General features: G+C 42.4%; 1 protein-coding gene across 3 annotated transcripts; it reads right to left on the bottom strand.

Annotated features, from left to right (window-relative positions):
- Positions 1-5,915: 5,915 nt before the first annotated feature.
- Positions 5,916-23,257, bottom strand: Laptm4a (lysosomal protein transmembrane 4 alpha). Of its 3 annotated transcripts, none has more exons than XM_035447472.1 (7): positions 22,645-23,257; positions 12,527-12,647; positions 9,673-9,749; positions 9,460-9,582; positions 8,619-8,714; positions 7,787-7,987; positions 5,916-6,522 (listed from the first exon to the last, which is right to left on the bottom strand). In XM_035447472.1, the coding sequence occupies exons 1-6, from the start codon at positions 22,981-22,983 to the stop codon at positions 7,808-7,810; spliced, it is 936 nt and encodes a 311-aa protein (XP_035303363.1). In that variant the 5' UTR covers positions 22,984-23,257; the 3' UTR covers positions 5,916-6,522; positions 7,787-7,807. The 3 variants fall into 3 exon arrangements, with proteins under 3 accessions (XP_035303363.1, XP_027280425.1, XP_027280424.1); XM_027424624.2 differs by having other exon boundaries at positions 5,916-6,391; positions 7,889-7,987; positions 22,645-23,253; XM_027424623.2 differs by having other exon boundaries at positions 7,889-7,987; positions 22,645-23,014.
- Between the last annotated feature and the right edge of the window lie 332 nt (positions 23,258-23,589).

The raw sequence follows: 23,589 nt of genomic DNA, 5'->3' as shown, positions 1-23,589 counted from the left end.
TCACATGAGCATCTGGTACCCAACAAGGAAAAATGAGAGCATGAGATCCCTCTGAACTGGAGTTACTGATGATTGTAGGCCTTCACTGAGGTGCTGAGAACTAAACTCTAGTCCTCTACAAGAACATGATACTCTCATACCCACTGAGCCATCTTTCCAGCCCACTCCCTACTTCCCTGATTCATAATGTACTGACTATATTAGAACTGTTATCTATTAGTAGACTTCAGCTATCACCTCTCTATTACTAATCCCCAAATCTGTGAGTTTGGAAGTCTCTAACTAAAAGCACTTTCAGCTCAACACATCAAACAATAAACTCTAGATCTGTGGTAATTTTCCCCTGTAACCACTATTGTCCTGGCCACTCGGGCACAACACAAACCTTGATATCCTCTGGTCCCTCTGGTATTAAATAAGTTGCTAAGTCTTCTAGACATATCTCCTGCTTAATCCAACTCTCAATAATGATTTCAATCACCCTGTGGGAAACATATTTATTTTTCCAGCCAGACAGGATGCCTGAAGAAGGAATCAGGGAGAACAGAAAACACATTTAAAGAAATAACAGCTAAAAAATTTCCATACATGATGAAACACGCAGGTCTGAGGCTCTCAATGAACTCCAGGCACAGGAAACATTTAAGACCACAAAGTCAACCTTCAGGAATATACACAAATTGATTGAAATCTGTGCTATGAAATGTTTGAATTGCTCGAGGAGGAGGGGGAGGGGATGTTCCATACAGAGTGGAGCAAAAGTCCATAAATTTCTCTCTAGAAATAATGTATGCAAGAAGATGTCGAGGCAGCATCTTTTATACCCTGCAAAAATAGCTTTAGAAAGCAAAGACAGAATAAAGAACAGCAATGCACACAAAAGCCAAAAAATTAAAAAAAAAAAAAAGTCCATCACAAAGTCACCTGTAAAAACATGTCAAAGGAACTTTGTCCAGCAAAGGAAAAACACTACCAGATGGGAAAGGAATGTAGTGCTGCAAAGGCTAACTAAACAGATACCCACATCATTTCTATGATTCATCTTCTCTTTAAAAGATAACTATTTAACCTAAACTAAGAGGCACAGACCACCAGGGGTGGAAGGAATCTGTGATGATACTCCTTCAAGTCTGAGTTACTTACTAAAGCCATAGGACCCATCAATGAGTCAGCCATGAGTATAAATGACATTTCTGGGGCCACCGAATGAACGATGACAGCATGATTTCAAAACTCCTGACAGACAAGGAACAAAGTCATTCTTTCTTTGGTTTCCAGGTCAAATACTTTTCTTCTCCCTCTTGGCCATTCCCCAGTCGTGGCTTGCTCCCTCGCACACCTCAACATAATATTTGCAGAGGGATGTGTAGGCAGCCAGCCCTCCTGTCTGTCACCTCAGTTGATCCTTGGAACTAAGGGAAGTACATAGGTGAGGATTTACATCTTCCTGGTTTTACAAAGCAGGAACTGAAGCCTCTCCTCTGAAATACACTTCACAAGGTCAGAGGGAACAGCCCAGTGAAGACAGGAACTGATTTTAGTCCTCTGACCCCAAACCCTGTACTCACCCTTTCACCCATAAGCCACCTCTTTCACGGGTTTAGAATCCGACATCATTTTGGCAACATTCATTTTGAGTCTAAATTATTTTCTCAAAACCCAAATCATGACTTTTCTAGAAAACAAAGCAACCTTAGAAAACAAAAGGTGCAGCTTTGCCTTTAGTTCAACTCCCAGGCTAGTTTGAAAAAAGCTGGTCTTTTAAAGCAGTGGCTCCCAACCTGTGAGTCGAGACCCCTTTGTGGAGAGGGATCAAATGACCCTTTCACCCAGGTCCCATATCAGATGTCCTGCATATCAGATATTTACATTACAATTCATAACAGTAGCAAAATTACAGTTATGAGGTAGCAACGGAATAATGTTATGGACGGGGGTCAGCACAACATGGAGGAACTGAACTGAGGATCGCAGCATTAGGAAAATTGAGAACCACTGCTTTAAAGCAAAGGGAGTCTTGGAAATGGCACAACATCCTTTGCCTACAGGGCACACTGAAACAATTAGACTTGGAACAAAGTAACTTCTGTGGTGACTGCGGACTTATGAGTCACAGATGGAAAAAAATCACTGCTTCCTCAAGCAGAGGAGAGAAAAAGGTATAACTAACAATGGAAAGGCCTTTGGTTTCCTGTTGTGAGAACATTAAATCTCAGTGTAGTGTATGCACAGGTACAATCCCAATCTATTTTTTTTATAATTTATATATTTTTATGTGCATTGGTGTTTTGCCTGCATGTATTATCTGTGGGAGTGTATGTGATCCCCTGGAATTGGAGCTACAGACAGTTATGAGTTGCCATGTGGGTGTTGGGAATTGAACTCAGGACCTTTGAAAGAGTAAACAGTGCTCCCCAACCACTGAGCCATCGATCAGCCCCCCTTTTGGTTGTTTTGTTTTGAAGCAGGGCTTCTTTACGTAGACCAGGCTGGCCTAAAACTCACTCTGCCTCTGACTCCTGAGTGCTGGGATTAAAGGCATATATGTGCCACCACTGCCCAGACATTCCCACTCTATTTTGAAAGCAACCTATCATCAGAGACAATTATTTTTATTTATTAATCATCTACTTCCCTCCACCTTAAGCTTTGACTATGGTTAAGTGTTGTGGACACAAAAGTGGGTGAGACTTCTACACGTGTGGATTGTTTGCTGCTAAGGATGGGCAGGATGTTGTAAGCTGTAAAGGAGCTGGGTCCCAGGTACTGAAAGTGGAGAAAGTAGGCAGGTCAATTTAAAAAAAAATAAAATAAAAAAAAATAAAGGCCTTAACAAAAGGGGTGTCAAACAACAGAGACAATGCCCGATTTACAGCTTACCTAGCTTGCTAGAAATGGCTTGAATCACCAGCCATTTTATGGGATTTTCCTCCCTTTAAAGTAGCTACTAAGTGATTTGTCCTAGACAGCACAGTGCATACTTAACTGCCTTCACTTGGTACTCACTGTCTGCCTTTGTAATGAACACACTACACACTGTGTTCCTCTTAGGGAGGCACTGTGTGTGAAACTCACAGAGGCTAAGAAGTCTGGCCGTGTCAGACATGAAATCAGAATGAGCTTTAAAATCACAATGAAGTCTGACACCTGGAATTGCAATGAGTCCCCCCATCACAGCTAATGGCACTGAAGTGTGACACCTGGTATTGCCTATCCCAGCCAATCACATTGAGGTCAGACACCCGGTCTTGCAGTGAGTCCCCATTACAGCCAGCCTTATAGCAGCTACTGGTTTCTGGTTATGGGCAAGACACTATGAAAGTTGTGTCTTCTCTCTTGCTTTCTCTTGTTGAAACAGTGTATCATTGTAGCCCAAGGTGACTTCCAGCATATTATGTGGCTGAGGATGACCTTGAATTTCTGATCCTACTGCCTCCACCTCCCGAATGCAAGCATGTGCTGGGGAAGTCCTGAGAACCAACCGCAGGGCTTTGTGCATCCTAGGCAAACACTCTACCAACTAAACCACATCCCTGGTCCTTTGTGTGTTGTCATTGGTGTTGACAATTCTGTGAGGATTTAGACCTGTCACTCGGATATGAAATAGATTTATCAAAATCTGGAAAAGTCACTTCATGACTCTGATCTATCCTGGATGCCCTAAAAATGTCCCGGTCTACCGAGATCACAGTGACATCACAGTTGGCTGGGTGCCTCCTGGGCTTTCAGGCACTCCCCTCATATTATCTTTCTAGACACAGAAAACATGCTCCTGCAGGCCACCTACCTGTGACATGCATCCTCTTGCATTGCATCTTTTTTTTTTTTGAGATAGGGCTTCTCTGTGTAACTAGACCTGGCTGGCCTTGAACTCCAGAAATCCTCCTGCCTCTACCTCCCCAGTGCTGGGATCAAAGGCATGCACTGACACCAACTGGCTTCCCTCTCACATCTTGAGGTCTCACACACCATTTTCTAAATGACACCTTTTAAAATGGCACTTAAACTGTACCTCCTACTCCCTATCTGCAGCCTGTGTTTCTCCAAAGCTGTATTTCTAACATATGCCACACAAGATTTTTATTTTCCTTTTCCTGCACCTAAGCATAGTACATGCCCATCATGTTTAAATGTTTGCAAAAGGCCACAAAATCATGAATTAATGAGCACAGCAGCTATCCTCTAAAGCCACCCCATTACTCCAAATGTATAAAAGGCTCTAGGAAGGTTGTTTGGGCCTCCTGTAGAACTGAGAGAAAATTGGGCAGAAAAGTTCTAGAAGGGAGTGAATGGAACAGAGACAAACCTCACTGAGAGGTTTGTTTTTGTCTTATTGTAGTTTACACTATTGTCGGACTTTCTTTAGACTGCCAGCTCCAGAATAATGACATGGAGACTTTGTATTAACTATGAAAGCTTGGCCTTAGCTTAGGCTTGTTCCTGAAACTTGAATTAACCTGTTTATATTAATCTACGTTCTGCATGGCTCATTCGTTACCTCTCCTCAGTTGGAATTCCTCTGGGTCTGGTTGACGAATCTTGTTGACTCTCTCAGAGTCCCTATCTCTCCTCAGAAGTCCCTCCTATCCAGCAGCCTGAAAAGTTAATCATATTTCAGCCAAAACACATGTACAACTGTGGTTCAAGATCTAAGGAACCCAGGTGAGTGGTATATGGGAGAAATTCCAGTATTTGGGCAGTTCAGGCCAGTCCAGGCTACAAAATAGTGAGGCCTTCAAAGGAGCTGTGGATAAGTCACTTAGTGTTGTGCCAGAGGTACCAAGTCACACTGCAACAGAGCATCACACTTTTGAGGTGTGGTATCACATCACACTGCTGGTGTGGTATCACACAAAAGGATAGCTTACAGTTATGCATGGTACAAAACTTATAAGCAACTGCTATTTCTGTATTTACTGTTTTAATAGTACATGCCTCACTAAAAAGTTGCATTTGCAGTAGCCATGTCTCTCAACTACCTGTTCAATAACCTTGGCTAAATGAGCTTAAGGCCAGCCTGGCCTATATGAGTTCATATCAAAAAAAAAAAAAAAAAAAAAAAAAAAAAAAAAACAATTAAGGTGCAGTTACATAGACCTTTCATCTAGTTGCACTGAGGTGCCACACCCATGCGAGCCTGCTGGATAGTCTTGAGTTAGGACTTGCCCCCTTGCCCTTTTCTAACTAAAGCCTGGGCATGCTTTCTCAGACATTCTAGGCTTCCCCACCTACATCCCATTCCTTTTCACCACTTGGCTGCTTACAAACATCATGGTGCTTTCCATCTTCCTCTTATGAGCTGCTGCAAGATTTACAGCTTGCTTGCTCCATTTTCTCTCAAACTCTAATTGTTCTATTTCTGGATTCCAAACCTCCTGAAAGGAACCTCATACTGCAACCCCAGTGCTCTAGCTAGCAGAGTACCTGAAATAGAATTCTAGGCTAATCACCCTCAAGTCAATCCTTGGAGGCCAAGGGGGACTGGGGGTAGGGGCACTGAACCACCAAACAAGCCAGGCATGCACAGAGAGCATACTGAACTTGGGGAGCCTACTGAGGGATTCTAAGGGACTTTAACTAGACATCTTAAAATGTCCTGTCCTGGTTTCACCTTGAAACTCTCGGCTGTTGTTAGAACCCCTACAGCTCCTGTACAGTGGAACCATGCCCTCTCCCTCTGCTCAAAGGGCCCCACCTCCTCCTCCCTTGTCTCCTCTCTTGTCTTTACTCCTCCACCATCCCTCTATCCAGGAACCAGTGCAGGACTTCTCATTATGTAAGCAAACAGAAACAAGCAAAACTTTGAAAATGAGGACAACTACCCACCAGCATTTCTCCAAACACACCGTCACTAAAGGAGAGGGCAGCTATCCACTGCAGCACAGAAAGTTAGGCACATTTAAGAATGACACCAGTAAAATTTGAGAGGTTTATTAAAGCATCTTATCACAAAGATGGAAATGTACAAATTAGAAGCATGCAACCATCCTCTTCCACGGACAAGTCAAAATGCTATTTATGTTTTCTGTTTCACAGAGCTGGAAACTGCAGATCTTATAGCCAACTCATTCATCCTAAACACTGTATTCACTCTCCTGAAACTATCCAGGGCACCAAACATCTGAAATACAAACCATTATACAAAGAAAGTGCAAAGTTAAAAAAGAAAATATGGAGAAAACCCTTCCCCTCCCTACCCCTCAGTTAAAGGCTAACAATGGCACTTTGTTCTTGCTTAACCTAGATTGTCTTCAAAAAGTCTCTAAAATGTGATACTTAACAAAAAGTTTTTAATACATGTCCAGAAGCTCCTTAGTGTTTGAAAGTAAATGCTCAGACAGGACAGTGCACTTTAGATCAAACAAGTCTGAGGGCCCTGCGTTGCAGCTTTCTGTAAATAAACAAGACAAGAAGCTGGTATAAGGTTTATTGACAAGGCAGATGTCCTCAGGCAGGCAGATAAGGAGGCGGAGGCTCTTTTTCGGGCATCTTCACCGCCATCTCATAGGTTGGCAAAACATACTGAAGAGAGAAAAGAATTACATCAGGTAATGTACCTTTATATTCCTTTCTAGCACACTATGTCCTAAGTAGGAGCCCACGACCCTGAGGTAGGGCTGAACTGTTAGCTCAACAGTTCCTGAGAACACAGCCTGAAAAGTCCACACTTAGTGACACACTCAAGATCAGGATCGATAGAACTGGATGGATGGGTAGGTGGGTGTGTGGATGGATGGGATGTGTGGTTGTTTGAATAAGAATGTTCCCCACCCCGTAGGCTCATATATTTGAATAGTTAATCACCAGGGAGTGGAACTCTTTCATAGGATTATAAGAATTAGGAGAAATGGCTTTGTTGACTGGGAGTAGGCTTTGAAGTTTCAAAAACCCATGCCAGGCCTTGTTTGTCTCTCTCTTTCTGCTCTCAGCTTTTTCTGCTCCCAGCTACTTCTCTAGCTTCACGCCTACCTGCCACCATGCCCCACACTCCCCATGATGATAATAGATTAAGCCTCTGAAACTGTAAACAAGCCCCAATTAGATGCTTTCTTGTTTTTAATAAGAGTTGGCTTGATTATAGTATCTCTTCACAGCAACAAGACAGTGACCAAGACAGGACAGAGCGATGAATGTGATGGATGGGATAGGATGGATGGATGATGGATGGATGGATGGGGGGGGAGTGGAGGGAGAGAGGGAGGGAATGAATGGGATGGGATAGCGGGAGGGAGGGGTGGATGGCAGTCAGTCAGAATTAGAATTCTTCCTATGGCCTAATCTGATAGATGAACTAAAACACTAACCCATGTATATTTTAAAAAATACAAATGATCTCCTGACAGGCAATCAATAAGGCTCCAGTGCTAATTGCACTTCAAGGGCTGAGGATCAGCTAGGCATGGTGGCACACACCTTTAATTCCAGCACCAGGGAGGCAGAGGCAGGCAGATCTCTGTGAGTTCGAAGCCAGCCTGGTCTACAAGTGTTGCAGAACAGCCAGGGTTGTTCCACAGAGAAACCCTGTCTCAAAAAAATGACAGCAGAGCAGCAAAGACAGTTCTGAGAGGTGGACTCAGCACCCAGACTTCATCACAATCATCTCCCCTCCTCTTTCTCCACCCCTCTTCTAGCTTATCTGTCCAGAAACAACGCTTGTGAGGACCACTAACAAATAAACCTAACAGTCAAGCTAGGCCAAGTTCTAGCCCTGTGTGCACAAGATTCCTGTGAGAAAAGCTAAATCTTATACATTTGTGGATTCAAGCTATTCATTTCCCAAACAAACCAGAGTTATGGTACAGGACAGTCAGTCAAGTCCCACATTTACTTCTGGAGGTGTCAGTAATAGTGAGCGAGTGACAGTTTGGTGTGGGAATCGGTAGTTAACCTGTGGCGGCGCTTCAAAGGCAGGGTACACGGCAATCTCCGGCACGTTTCTGTTGTTGATGTATTTGTAGCAGTTCCAAACACAATTGATTAGGTAAGCCTGAAAGGAGAACACAGCTCAGCAGGCTGCTCTGGGGACTGGGGACCTCCATCCCTTCTGCACTGTCTGTGGAGAAGGAACCCAGTACAAGCAGGCTCACTCCCAACTGGCTCTCATATAAGCATCACAAATTTCTCAAGGAGCCAGGCGATGGTGGCGCCACCTTTAATCCCAGCACTCAGGAGGCAGAGGGAGCCGGATCTCTGTGAGTTCAAGACCAGCTTGGTCTACAGAGTGAGCTCCAGGACAACCTCCAAAGCTACACAGAGAAATCCTGTCTCGAAAATTCAAGAAAAAAAAAAAAAAGTTTCTTACGGAGACTCTAGCTGGATATTTAGGGCTGCTAACCAAGACATTGTGGAGGAAACCAGTGCTCCAAATGTTGGGAATTTTAATGGATTTCCATTATAAGCCATGAAGCACTTTTGAAAATATAAAAGTGCCAACCACTCAGTGGACCCAAGACAGGGGGACCCACCCCTTACCAGGAAGTCCTCTCTACCACTGTGCCAGAAACGACACCATCACTACCAATCCTACATGACCTGTGACCCATAAGGAGACAGGACAAAGAAAAGGGATACCGGCCAGTTTCACCAAGGCCCCCAAGAATGAATCACAAGTTCCATACCTTAAAAATGATGAATACCACAAAGAACACAAGAACAATAAACAGAAGGCAGCTGGAGTCCAAGGCCAGGAGGTCATCTTTGTAGGGGAAATCAGGCTGTTAAAACACAACATACAATGACAGGGTGCCACCATGGCACTTGTGCTTCTGATAATCTCAAGAGTATTTTAAGAACACGACAAAAGGCAACAAAGTCAGAAGTGACAGGCTACTGAAAATTTACACACAGGAATTACCACAGCATGCCTGAGACCCTTATCATCAACAGACACACTAACACTCCATATCTACTTATTTAATAGCAAGGATAACTAACTACAAAGTCTAAAGAGAGCTAACATTCTCTTTACTAGCCACTATTTTCCATCTTTCTGGCCTTACATTTTGATGTAACCACTTGTATGTCACCCCAGCCTTGTCTTGGGTCAGTAAATCAGGGGAGCCGAGATTGCTCAAGTTCCCAGGGCCATTTAGTCTACCATGAAGAAAGTAACTTTTCTAGGAGTCAAATGTTGGTCGCAACTCTACATTTGATGGGTAAAAAGGAGACACGCCACTGTCTACAGGCCAGACAAGAGGACATGATTTACTGCTAACACACCCACTGTACTGGAAAGGGTCACTGCATTCATTCATCTGACTCTAGACTAACTCTCTTTACAGACTTGTAGTACTAGGCTGTCCAAATGGTATGGTCATCTATTTCTACTATACAGGTTTTAACATGGAAATGATTTTAAAATATTGTCAAAAGTGAAGAGTTAAAAACAGTCCCTAAGGCTGCCTCAGGATTGTAATTAAAACACTTAAGTGGAAGAGTTTCAATAGTACACACACTTACTAACTGATCCAGATACTCTTTGATTCTTGGCAAGTATGTGAGAGAGCTGATGGCCACCAGACAACTGAGAACGAAGTCAAAAAGCCGGTAGCAGAAGAACGGAATCAGCCAGCCCACCTGATACTGCAAAAGAAAAGGAACATTTAGTGCACTCATAAAACCACTACTCTTGCTAAAGATAAATTAGGAAAGATGAAACTACCAAAGACTTACAGAAATTGCTCCATATACCAGCATTGAGCTGATGATAAACATAAGAACAGAGACGGCAAAAAGAACACAGGCATTATCTAAGAAAACAGAAAGAGAAATCTAAGTAAGCAACATATGCAATGAAAGAAACCAAACTCTTCGCGATAAAATGACATTTAAAATGTTCACAAATAAATGTTTAAATTAACTATAATTGCTTTCAAAATTGGCTCTCAAAAGATCTAAGGCCAAGAAGAGAAGAAAATCTAAACCTTGGCATTAAAAAATCTTGAGAAATTCACACGCCTTCCCATGTTAAACTGCTGCAACAACTCACTGACTTTGTTTGGGATGGAGCATGAACTACGTAATTCTGTAGGAAAACAGGTCCCTTGTGCCTCTGCATGTAAGAGTGTAGAGAGACAATTAAAATCCATCATGGCAAGTTGAAACACAGGCAGAAGCAATGAAAGAACTATGAAAGAATTCACCCAAGCTGGCTTTGTGAGATGAGGGTTTAACTGGAAGGAAAAGTTGCTGTTTGTTTAAAAGACAGATAGATGAGTTACACACAGAAACTATAGATGTATCTCTTGCTCTGATAAAAATACAACCTGAAATTCAAAGTTCTCCATAATCCCATGCCAGCATCTCAATATTTAACCCGTACTGGCTTCTTTCAGTTTGCCTGTTCTCCCCACACAGGTCTGCATTAATCCCACAGTCACTATTTTCTTCAGAACACACCCAAACAATCCCAAACGATATAAAATCATACTTGACTGTGTAAGTTTCTTCACCTGTAGATGATCCTATGTCCCTGCGCAGACACTAATAAACTAAAGAGAAAGGGGGTATATGAAGGGATGGCTCGGCTGGCTTCTTTTGCAGAGGGCCCAAGTACAGTTCCCAGCACCCATGTCAGGCTGCTCACAATCGCCTGTAACTCCAGTTCCAGGGAATCAGATGCCTCTGGCTTCCAGGCACCTGCTCTCACATGCACATGCTCCTTCCTATATATACACATAATTGAAGCTTAAAAAGAAACTGAAGTACAACAAAAATGAAGAATAACCACTAACTAGTCACACTATTGGGTATTTGTAAATACAATCTTTTCACTGAGCATTAGAAACACCATCTGTATTTAACATTAATGGCTGTTTCATCTCAGAGTCAGTGTGTGTGTGTGTGTGTGTGTGTGTGTGTGTGTGTGTGTGTGTGTGAGAGAGAGAGAGAGAGAGAGAGAGAGAGAGAGAGAGAGAGAGAGAGAGATGTGTGTGTGTGTGTCCGCTGTTAAGGAATGAAAAGATGTTCCCACTACAGGATTAAACTACAAAGCAAGACTGATCCTGACTCAAAAAATGGAGGGTGTTAATAAGACTAAAATTTTATTCATTTTTATTTGGAGACCTGGGGAAAGAGTTCAAACAAAAACAAACTTCTCTGGAAAAATATGCTAAAAGGCTATTTCTTGTCACTCCTCTCAGAATCAATGTCATAAGGATGTATTTAAATTAATCAGAAGACTTGTTTTTTTTTTTTTAAAGTACATTACAAATGCCTATCAGTTGATTGATTTCATTCTATGTGTATTACAGCCATAGATTTCTTCTTGGTTCCTGAAAAATTAAGTTATCCATAAAGACAAAAAAAAAAAAAAAAAAAAAAGACAGATTAGCAGTTAAGAGGCTCACGGTTCTTACAGAGCAACTGGGTTTGGTCCCCAGCACATGTATGGTAACTTACAAACTCCAGTTCACATAGCCTTCTTCTGACCTCTGCAGACACTGCACACACATGGTACATACACATGCATGCAGGCAGAACATTCACAAATAAAATCTTTAAAAAAGATACAAATATTCATCCTTGGAATTTACATTTCATCCTTGAAATGTAAAGAAGTTCAGAACTTCATAGTAAAAGCTAATACAATTTTTAAATGATTTTATTTATTTATTATGTATACAACATTCTGCTTCCATGTTTATCTGCACACCAGAAGAGGGCACCAGATCTCATTACAGATGGTTGTGAGCCACCATGTGGTTGCTGGGAATTGAACTCAGGACCTCTGGAAGAGCAGCCAGTGCTCTTAACCTCTGAGCCATCTTTCCAGCCCCCAAGCAAAAACAATTTTAAATGTGGAATTAAGATCTATAGTATTATAACCATACTCATCACTGGGAATACAATACCTTTCTGAACTGAAACTTAACAACTAAGCATGTAGGAATTATGTTTCAAACCTTGGGGCATAATTTTCTTTTTAAGTATTAAATTTATGATATAACTTGTAATAACATAAATTCAACCAGAATTGTTTTATACTTATACTTTAAAGAACAGGGAATAAAAAAATAACTGCTACCAGGGAATAATGGTTTAAAGGACAAGTTCTATGACTGTTCTAGGGCTGTTTCTTTTTAATAGCGGTGTAAAGTCTTTTCCACATTGTATTTTATACTCTACTGTAATAGTCCATTTGCACTAACACAAATTTCTGACCCTGGCTACACGTGGCAGCAAGCCCTCAAAGTCTCAGACCAGTCTTATTTACCATTCCCTCTGTCTCTGGTCTCTACAGTCACGGCATACATACAACGATACACTTCTCCAAAACCTAGATATCCATTACTTCTGTCCAGAAATGCTCTACTGAATACCTTTGGGGAAAGTCATCAAAATACTTTCCTGTCTCAGCAAGTTGCTTAAATAACACTTAACTTGTTAGTTACTATGCAATTATTCAACCTTCTGAAGTATAAGTGAAGCATAATTTCATCAACCTTCCTCTAACATTCCTATGTAGACTACAATTGGCTTTATATATAAAATCTTGGCAGTGCTATCTTTTAAAGTAAAAACTCACCAGCCATTCTCTCAGATGAATAGTAATTACCAATGACTTCATACTGAATGTTGACAGCTGGCATGGAGTTTGGATGAGTCACCTCCACAGTCAGCAAAATTGCCATCAATAGGTTGACCACCTGAGAAAGACAACAGCCATCCATTAATTTCTATCAGGGGGCAATCTTCACAGTCTCTAGACACTGTTACATTTAATAATGTTTCACCTCAGTAACAAGGCTATGAGCTAAGAGACACTCATAACACATGCAATTACCATAGTGAGAGCAGTTGAAGGCCACAGCACATATAAAGATGCCTAACACTGTGCTAATGACAATAGACCAGAATAAAAGGCACAGAAAATAAAACTAGGGCACCATTACAAACTCCATGTCCAGAGGCACATATTTCTTCATACCCCCACACACCCCTATACACTTGGTTCAAGTTTAAAAGACTCCCTAAAGGAGTAATGGTGCCTCTCCCTCTCACTGCATGGATCTTAATTCTACCTTCTGAGTCAATGTGTTCGTCTAATACCCACAGCAGCCTCCAAACACTGTGGGAACTAAACATTCAGGTCCTCAAACCACCCCTCTACCTTTCTAGAGGTACCTGTTTCAGCTACCTGTCTATTTCCCCTCTGCGTTAAGTTCCAGTGGAATGGACAAGTTCCCCAACATGGCTCACAAATTCCAAAGGCTTTGTACATTTTTGCAATGTCACACAGGAGTAACTATACAACACCTAGTTGTTTTTCCATACTTAACCAGATAAGTTACCTGTAACCTGCAGTTAGATTCCGAGGCTTGGGCATAGCCTTCAATGAATCTGTAACTAAATTTTATCTCACTATATTCCTGCTCACCAAAATTTTTCTAGATTTTTGACATCCTACAGACTGACTCTCTCTGGTGTCTTCATTCTGAAATGTGATCAACATGAAATAATCAATAGTCTCCATGTAAGTCTCTCTCTCCTCTCCGCCCCCACACCCTTTTCTCTCACACGCACACACGCACGCACACGAGCTAAGGAATATCTTTGGTTGTTTCCCAAACGTCTTGCTGAAGTCCATCATAAACCATGAATTTTCCTAGTCTACCAGGGATACAAACACCATTTTGACATTATGCAGCACTCTGGCTGTGATCCCTGCAGTCCCTCAGGACATATGGGCCTCTAGTGTCACAACAGTCCTGGCGAAGACTCTATGGAAACCAGGATGGTATGAAGATAAGACAACTCCATAATCAAAGTTCACAGAATCTGCCCTCCTCTCCTCCTTGTGGAAGTCCCAACATTAGACACTCCCAAGTGTTCTAGCAGCAATACCTGAAACTACTCTTCCCTGTCCACGCTAAATGAAGGATGAATGATAACACCCAAGAAAGATATTTTCTTTCTATCAGGCCAAGCTTCAAATATTTGGTAGAAAAGCACACTAGGTCTTATCTTTAAGTCCGATATGGCATCTTGTGTTGGGAAATCAGTTTGAAATCCATTCAGCAAACTCTTGTTTGCTCAACACAATTATCATCCTATTAAAAAAAACTTTGTCTGGCATAGAAAACTACATCAAGGAAAGCATGCAAATCTAGCCACCAAATGAAGGAAATGAAACACCAAAACTACTTAGGGAGCTCAAATATATTTACATGTATATGTATGTGAGTACACAGTTGTAGCTGTTTTGTCATCTCTCACATTTTTTGGAACTCACTCGCTCCTATTTCCTGCTTAATCAGTTAATATTATTTTCTTCTCGGATCTCTGAGGGAGTTGAAGACTATATAGTTATAGTTTTCCTTGTTTACCAGACTCAGAAAAGAAACTCACAAAAGAGGTATAAAATAAAAAAGGTTAAGAGACATTAAAAGATAATTTGACATGCAAATTAGGCTACAAAGTGAAATAGACTCACCAAGATAGGATAGATAATGGAGTATTTTCTCTGAATTTTTCAAGTAAAAATGGACTAGACATTGTTGATGTATTTATTGTCCATATATATTACACAGTTATTATACTTTTATTGTATATAGCTTTTCTTGTGTTATAACATTTTTATTATTTTAGAAGAAAATAAGGGAAATGTGGTGATATTTTGTTTATGATCTGACAGATAAAGCTTGCCTGAAGATCAGAGTGCAAAGCTAGACACACTAAGTGGTGGTATACACCTTTAACCCCAGGACTCAGGGATCTCTGTTAGTTCAAGGCCACTCTGGGCTACAGGTGATAGAATCTATCTAAAAGAGAAACAGAGCTCACACAAAGGTGATCCCACATGTTTAATTCCAGCACTAGAGAAGAATATAAGATGGGAGGAGACAGGAACTCAGAGCAATCTGAGGTTTGGTGGAGACAGACAAAGGCTGGAGATGCAGTCTGAGGACATCTAAGCATTGGTAGAGGTAAGAACTCTAGTGGCTGGCCGACCGCTTTGCTTCTCTGATCTTCAGCTTTAAACCCAGTTATTATTGCTGCTAGAACACTTGGGAGTGTTTCTGGGTTATTATTATTAATACCAATTAGAATTTGTGCTGCGTGTGTGTGTGTGTGTGTGTGTGTGTGTGTGTTTCTTTTGTTTACTATGCATTTACATTCTTGCCCACATTATCCTAGTTGCTGGGTTTGTTCTCTTTTGGTCAACTTGGCACAAGCTACAGTCATCTTGAAAGAGGGACTCTCAATTGAGAAAATGCCTCAGTTAAGAGTTTCCTGCAGGCAAGTCTGTAGTTCACTTCCATTTTTTAAATAATTGATGTGGGAGCACCCAGCTCACTGGGGATGGTGCTACAACTGGACAGGTGATCCTAACAGGCATTAGAAAGCAGGCTGAACAAGCAGGAAGCAGAGCTCCTTCGTAGTGTCTGCTCCAGTTCCTCTAGCTCCTGCCCTGAATTCCTCTTTATGGCAGACTTACTATGTGGAAGTGAAAGCTAACCAGATATTTTTCTCCCTCCCTAAGCTGCTTTCAGTCAGGGTGTTTCATCACAGCAGCAGAATACACTGATTAACATCAGTGCTTCCCCTCACTAGTCACTGAGGAGAGCATGTTTGCCCAGATGTCTATTTTTGGCAGCTCTGTAGAAAATGATTTGACCACTGAGAGTGTGGGTTACTTTTTGCTTCTCTAGTCTGTCCAATTGGTCCTCACATCTATTTTTGTAACAGAACTTGTTATGCCAGCTTTACATCCTGAAACTGGATAGTGTGATACTTCCAGACTTGGTCTTTTTGCTCAAGACTTCTTTGGTACAGTCTATTGATTCCATTCAACTTTTAGGAACTGTTTTCACCTATTAAGGGAAAGACAACGTTAACAGGTACTACCTTGCATTTACAGATCCCTTTTGTAGTATGGAGCCTAAGAATACTAATTCTGATTCATGGATACAGGATGTCTTTTCACGTTTGTGACGTGTTCAAAGTCTTCCATCATGTTTCATTTTCATTGCAGATTCTTTCACTCCTGGTTAGAGTAGGGGTGGTTTCCTTGTTATTACAGCTATTCCTAATTTCTCTCTCAGACAGTTCGCTATTGGCATATAAACATGCTACCTTTGAGGTTGTAATATTCCACAACTCCAAGTTTATTCATTCTGAGTTGTCTTTCAGACTTCAGGATTTTCTACATTTCTGTGCCTATGTCATTGGCAAGCTCTTCATTTCTCTTGTCATATTGATCTGGCTAGGACTTTCAATACCATGCTGAACAGAAGTATTAACAGGAGGCACTATTATGTGGTTTCTGATCTTAGAGAAGAGTTATTTTGGTATGGTGCTGTCAGTATCATTTGGCTTTTACTGTGTTGCATATTCCACTCTAAGAGTAAGCATTTTTCTATATTTATAGATGTTTTGCCTGCATGCCTGTCAATGCAATGTATGTCTGGTGCCTGGAGGAGGCTAAAAGAGGGTGTCTTGATTCCTGGAATTGGAGACAGTTGTGAACAACCACATGGGTGATGGGAATTGAACTCTTAGTCACCAGGTCATCTCTCCAGTCCTACTTTATTCATGTGATGGAATTTATCAAATATATAACTACACCTACTGAATTGGTTATATGGATTTAGTCCTATATCCTATGTATACACCACATTTATTAATTTACATGGGTTGAGCTATCCTTGAATCCTTAGGAGAAATCCCACTTGATGATGAGGATTTACTTTATAATATGATACTGAATTGTTTACCAGTGTTTTATTGCAAATGCCTGCACTGTTCATCAGAGATACTGGCCAAGAGTGTTTTGTATAAGAGTTTTTATTGTTTGTTTTGTGTGCTCCGTTTTTATAAACTAATTTGGAAATATAGTAGTGGCTCTTTAGATATTTTGTAGAACCCATTGGTGAAATAATCAGATCCTGGAGTCTTTGTTGGGAAACTTCACTACTAATCCAATTACATTCCCTGTTCTGTTCTGGTATTCTCCTCTTTACAGGCCATCTTTGAAAACCTAATTCTAAGTTTTCCAATTTATTGGCAGACCGTTCTTTGTAGAGTCTCTGAAACACCTCAATAGCATCAATTCTATCATTACCTTTCTCATCTCTGATTCTGACTTTTTTCTTCTTCTTAGCCTAGCTAAAGGTTTGAAAACTTCAAAATTTCACCAGGCAAAGTGACCCATGACTATAATCAAAGCATTTGGAAGGCTGAGATGGGAGAAGCATGTGAGTCCAAGGCCAGTGTGGGCTACAAAGTGAGCTGCTCAGAAATTTAAAACATTTTTATTTCTGCTCTTATCTTTTATCTCTTCTCTCCTCCTACTGGCTTTGGGCTGAGTTCTTGTTTTCCTAGTTCCTTGAGAAATAGTGATGTTTGCAACTCTTCTGATTTTGATGTAGGTACTTCTGGGGCTGTGAATTCTCTCACCACTTTTGCTGTAAACCTGGCTTTGAAACACTGCTACTACCATCATTTGTTTCAAGAAATTCAAAATTCGCCCTTTTATTGCTCAGACTCAATTTGTAGCCAACATCTATCCTGCAGAATAGAAACTCCATCCCTGGAACCCACATTGAAAGCTGTATACAGTGGGTGTGATGATGGCCCATGTCGTTTAATCCCAGCACTCACTCAGAAAGTCATGCCAGCACTCACTCAGAAGGTCATCTCAGCACTCACTCAGAAAGTCATGCCAGCACTCACTCAGAAGGGAATCCCATCACTCAGAAGGCACAAAGCAAATGTCTGTGAGTTGAGGCCAGCCTGGTCACACAGCTAGTTCCAGACCAGGCAGGTGACCTGCACCCAGAAAAAAAATAAATACAGCAAGCCTCCCCAGTGCCACACGTCTGTAATCCTGCACCATGTGTGAGATGGGATGTACAGAAAGGGGAATCACCTGAAAGTTCACAGCCTGGAGAAAGCAGCCTGGCAGGAAACTGCAACAGATGTAGAGGACAAGAACTCTTTTGACCTCCACACATTCACTGTGACACAGGCACACACACACACACACACACACACACACACACACACACACACACACACACACACACACACACTGTAAACCTAAATCTCACATCAGTACCCAAAGATGGACTTCGGTAGGAGTATCACTAAACAATTTTTTAATAGCTTATTTTATGTACATGAGTGTTTTGCCTGCATCTATGTCTGTGCACCATTTGCATGACTGGTGCCCACACAGGCCAGAAGTTGCTGGATCCCCTGGAACTCGAGTTATAGACAGTTGTAAGCAGCCATGTGGGTGTGGGAATAGAACCTGGGTCCTCTGGAAGAGCAGCCAGTACTCAACCACTGAGCCACCTCTTCACTTGTGATCCTTTAATTTAATTTAAAAAAAAAAAAAAAGAGTCATTACCCCTCAGTTTTCTCACAGCATATTCTGTCCCAAACCAGTATCTTCTGAGACTGTAACTAACAGAATGTGTCTGATTTGGGACACCACGATAAGGATGTCCTAAGCAGGGAGCCCCTTCAGGCAAACAAGCACACAAAACCACACACAGAGATTCAGAATTGCCAAATGATAAAGATCAAAATGATCATCTCCAGAAAAGATTTCGTTTACTATGTTTAATTACAACAAATTTACCCCTATTATTTAAGAGACAATTCATTCCACAAATGTCTACTGAATACCTCAAATGTTGTAATTAAAAATAAGTTAGCTTCCAGATACTTTTTTTTTAGTATTATTTCACTACTTTTGTAAATCTGAAGATTTTCCTTAATAGATCAATTTAAAACAAGAATTACAGACACTTGCAATGTGTGACCTGAGTTCAGTCTCCAGAACTAACATGGAGGTGGAAGAAGTTCCACAAAACTGTCCTCTGACCTCCACCCTCTCTCCATACACACATCATACATGAATATGTACAATAACAGTAAATTTTAAAAGAATTTTTAAGTGAACTAAAAGGCAGAATAGCGCTTCAGAGGGAAGAAATAGCATGTACTGAAAGCACAAAACAATTCGGTGGGACGAAGGCACGCACGCACGCACGCAAACAAACTCTCAGGTATATTTAAGAAGCCGGGACTAACGGGTGAAAGGCCCCTGTGGCAAGAGGAAATTTGTCCTCACTTCTACCTAACACTAGACTACTTAAGGCTAAAACATCCATGAGAAAGTCTTCTGTTACACAAGCTCAAAATGCCCTTGTATCATGAAGATTATCTCCAGCAACAGGCTTTTTAATTCCATATTCATGATTCGATACATACTTGAGTTCACATTCCCTAAGAATTTATTTAAAATAATCTGGCTTCAAATTCTCTAATGGTAAAGAAATGAACTTGAGGAATATAGAAATTTAATTGTGTATTACTCAGATCAAGTACTTCTTTCAACTTAGAAAGGTCAAATGCCAACTCTTCAGGCTTGGCACCTCTAGTGCATATAGCAGATTCTGGTTTTATGTCCCACAGAACTATTCAATACCAACTATTAATACTTAAGGGTTTGAGCTGGGTGGTGGTGGCACACACCCAATCCCAGCACTCAGGAGACAGAGGCAAGCAGATCTCTGAGTTCCAGGATAGCCAGGGCTACACAGAAAAACCATCTCAAAAAAACAAGCAAACAAAAAAACTTAAGGGTCTGGTTTGGTTTTGGAAATAACATACTATTTAGCCTAGGCTGGCCTGTGGCCAAGGCTGGATTTGAGCTCCTGATCCTCCTGACAGACAGCACCTCCCGAGTTTGCCACCAAGCCTGGCTCCATACAATTAATTACTCCTTTGGTATATAGGATTGTGCTAGCGTTAACAGAAAGCCCATAGAAGCCAAAGCAAGAAATCAATGATGTCATTACCAGTTGCAGACAGAATGTTCAGGTCCCTCAGGAGGGTCGTGCCTCCAAATTTCAAACACCACAGGAAGAATCACAAACTCAGGCCTTGTTCCAAATAGTCCAACCCAGCTCATTAATATTCTCCCTCACAGATGGAGATGTGTTGTACCCCTGGAGTCAAGGGGCAGTGCTCATGACACAGTGGGTAGGATGGGAACAGTGGCAAGGGAGAAATAAGGGGGAAAGGACATTCCACCTGTTGTCATCGAGTGTCTCCAATTTATTGAAGCTTACAGCAGCAGAATGCACAATTAGGACAACTTCTTTACTTAAAGGCATTATACATTATATTGTTCCCATCTCCTAAGTGCGCCCCAACTCGAAGAAAGTATGTCTTTATACTGCTATAGAACTGAAGTATGTATATTCTTTGAAGTCGCCAACAATACTGCCATAAGCAAAACAAATGCTGTTTCCTCCTCTTAATCTGATTAGAATTTGCTATCGATGCTCATCTTCCTCCCTTGTGACTCTAAGTTCCATTTTCCTGGCGGTGCTCCAAAGTTCTCTGTAGCACCATCAACATTGAGGGATGACATCATGGTCAAAGCAAGCAGCACTAGAATCTTTCATGCAGTGGGGAGTGCGAATAGAGAAGTCATACAAAGTGGGTGATCTATCCCTTCTGAATGTCAGTCAAGAGCCCTTTTCACGGAAAATGGGCAGTAAATCTTGTACATGAATTAAAACAGATCGACTGAAATAAACAGTTTACAACAGTCTAACCTGAGAATGGACACAAAATATCATTTTTTTTAAAAAAAATCATCTTTTCAAAACTGGGGGGGGGAGACAGGTGGCATTTCACACCAAGAGCTTCAATTGTGCTACAAATTTAAACCTCTCAATCTTTATCTTGTTAAAAAATAAATGTCCCGGGGGCTGGATAGGTAGGTAGTTCAGTGGTTAAGAACACCGGTTGCTTTTTCAGAGGACCTGAGTTCGACACTGACACATAAGAGGCTAACAACCATCTCTAAATCCAGTCCCAGGAGACTCTAACCCCTTTTGCCATCCATAGGCACTGCACATAAGTGGTACACAGACCATAGTGTAGGCAAAACACCCATACAGTAAAAGTCCTTACTACAGTTTTTCACTCTGCATTTTGAATTCTCTGTTCATTTTTATAAACAAAAATGCACAGACCCAAAAACCCCTCCTAACAAAGAGTGTAGAGAAATGCTGCCAATAAATCTGAAATGGCTGAAAGGGGTGATTTTCTTCTTCAGAGGGTTTTGAAGCCCTTTGGCTGTGAGTGGGGGGATGGGAGAAGAAATGAAAAGTTTGCAGTCAAGAATCCCAGGCTCTAATCCTATTTTCTCAGCTAAGTTCAAGGGAAGGTCATTTTCTGGGCAGGGAGGGTGTTAGGTCAGACTTGGTGATGGGCAAGATATGAATTAATCATTCAGGAGAATGGAAGACGAGGAAGGACAAAAGAAATTAAAAACCCACACTCTCAGCCAAAGGAAAACAAGTAAGGGGAAGCTAGATCTACAATCCAGCTGACTGTCATACCTAGTCCAGTCCGGGGCTACAGCTCAGTTAACACACACAATAGGCAGTTTCTTAAAGAATATGTGATACAAATAATTCTATAGTAATAATAAGTTCTTTTCTGCGTACAAAAGTAGGAAAACATGGAAATAACCTCAGCGCAAGCAAATAAACCTCCACATTCGTGCTTTCTAGATGCTCTTTTCTGATCTACATTAATGATACAAGACTGAAAAAAAAAAAAACATGAATAATGTGGAGGTCTGATAGTCCCCTGGGGTGGGCTGTGAAACCATCTGCCTGAAGATTTTCATCTGGTGTTCCGCCAGTTACTAATGACTTCAAGATACTGGGCGGGGAACAGTATAGCAGGAAACGGAGGGAGGGGTCGGAAGTAAACCTCTCCCTCCTTTGCTCCTCATATAATTATCAGAAAACTGCACAGCAACTCCAACGTTACTCCCCACCCCCCCACCCCACAACGAAATCTGAAAGTCATCCACAAGTCATCGACAAGTTTCTCAGAGCTTAATAGCTTAAAACTACCTAAAAAGAATCACGTGTTTTGGAATTCCATAAAGAAAGACACTGAGAACTGTAGTGTTTAAAAACAAACAAACAAAAAAATCAAAAAAGAATTGCTACCGAACAGGGAATCAACAGGACCGGACGTCCACCTGCTGGGCCAGAAATCACACAGATCCCGGAGCCCAAGAAAATGTCAGGAGGGACTTAATAGACTCTCAATAAACAACTCTTCCAAATCGAGACGGGCTTGAGAGAAAAAGCACCTGACGAGCAAGGAGAGGGGTGTACCCAGAGAAAAATTGAACCAGTGTAAATCCTGGCTAGCGTCTAGACTCAAAACAGACGCCTTTCTGGCTACATCACCAAACGCCTTAACCATTTTAAAACTCCAGGAGACACCGGCGGGTGGGGGGGAGGCGAGGGCCGGGGGGAGGAGAATGGCTTACAACTGCATTTCTCGTTCCATCCGGACAAAACAACGTCCGAACTGGCTGCATACCAAGGACGACAATATTGTTTCGTTGGGGAAGGGGGGGGTGGAGTCCTGCGTACTTCTCGAACCCCAAATAACGATCCTATTCCTGTCTCTTCCCCCAAAGCCTGGTGCCCCCCAGTCTCTCAAAGTCCCGGGCCTCAGTTCACAGCTAAAGCACCCGGAAAAGTAGTGCCCCCGCAACTTCCACGTCCCCGCCCCCCATCCCGAGCCCCACTTGCCGCGCATGCGCAGTGGCCCGGGCGACGCGGCCGTGCCCCGCAGCCCCCTTACCATGTACCAGGTCCCCAGGATGATCGTCCCGGTGCGGACATGGCAACAGCCGCAGCACCGGGTGCTGTAGAACCGGTCGCTGCGGCTCCGCTTGAAAGTCATGGACACCATCGGGAACCTCGCGGGCCTCGTTCTCGCCCAGGTCCCTGACAAAAGCTTTCGGCGGCCCAGCGGTTGGACCCAGACGACTCTGCGACGCTGTCCAAAGCCAAACGACGCGTCTTCTGTCCCGCCCTCGGCCCGGGTCCCTGCCAACTCCTGTGCGCCTGCGCTCTGAGCACTGGGCGCCGCTCTCGCGCGACCTCGGCTCGGCGTGTCTCCCTCCGCCTTCTGCCACATCGAGACCAATGAGGAGCGGAAGGTTGCAGCCGCTGCCTTCTGATTGGAGAAAAAGTGGAGATTGAAACAGCTCACGCCCAATCAAAAGTTCAACTCTCTCCGGCGCTGTTTGGTCGGCGTGAACGTGGCTTGGCTCGCGGTCTCGGGCTGTACGGAGTGAGGGTAGCTCGGTGTTTCACCATCAACGACACTGGGTTGGGTGGCAGACAGCAGGCACGGAGATCTCTGGCGCTGTCTCTTGCCACGTCGTCTTTGTCACAGGACTGCGATGCTCACGTGACGTGGTCGCCCAGCTCCATTGTTGGGCTGGCCGGGGGCGTGCCTGGGGAAAGGGGCGGTGCCGGTGGGGAAGGGGCGTGGTTACCTTCCTGGCGTGGTCCTCCAGGCTCTGGCCATAACCGAGAGCTCACAGAAGACTGAAGGATTGGATTTCTGCCCTTCCCCCTTCTCTCTGATGCCTACTTGGAGGGAGCCAAGAAATGCCACTGGACTCTGCTCAAGGACAAGGGATTAAGGAAAATGACAGCAAGATAAAAGTAGATAAAACCGCTTAGCTGCTGGGTTTTCACAGAAAATAGTTTCCTTTGAAGAGAAACATTGTGAAGC

This window comes from Cricetulus griseus, chromosome 7, assembly GCF_003668045.3.
Source record: "Cricetulus griseus strain 17A/GY chromosome 7, alternate assembly CriGri-PICRH-1.0, whole genome shotgun sequence".
Taxonomy (NCBI): domain Eukaryota; kingdom Metazoa; phylum Chordata; class Mammalia; order Rodentia; family Cricetidae; genus Cricetulus; species Cricetulus griseus.
This window is presented reverse-complemented; position numbering and strand designations above follow the sequence as displayed.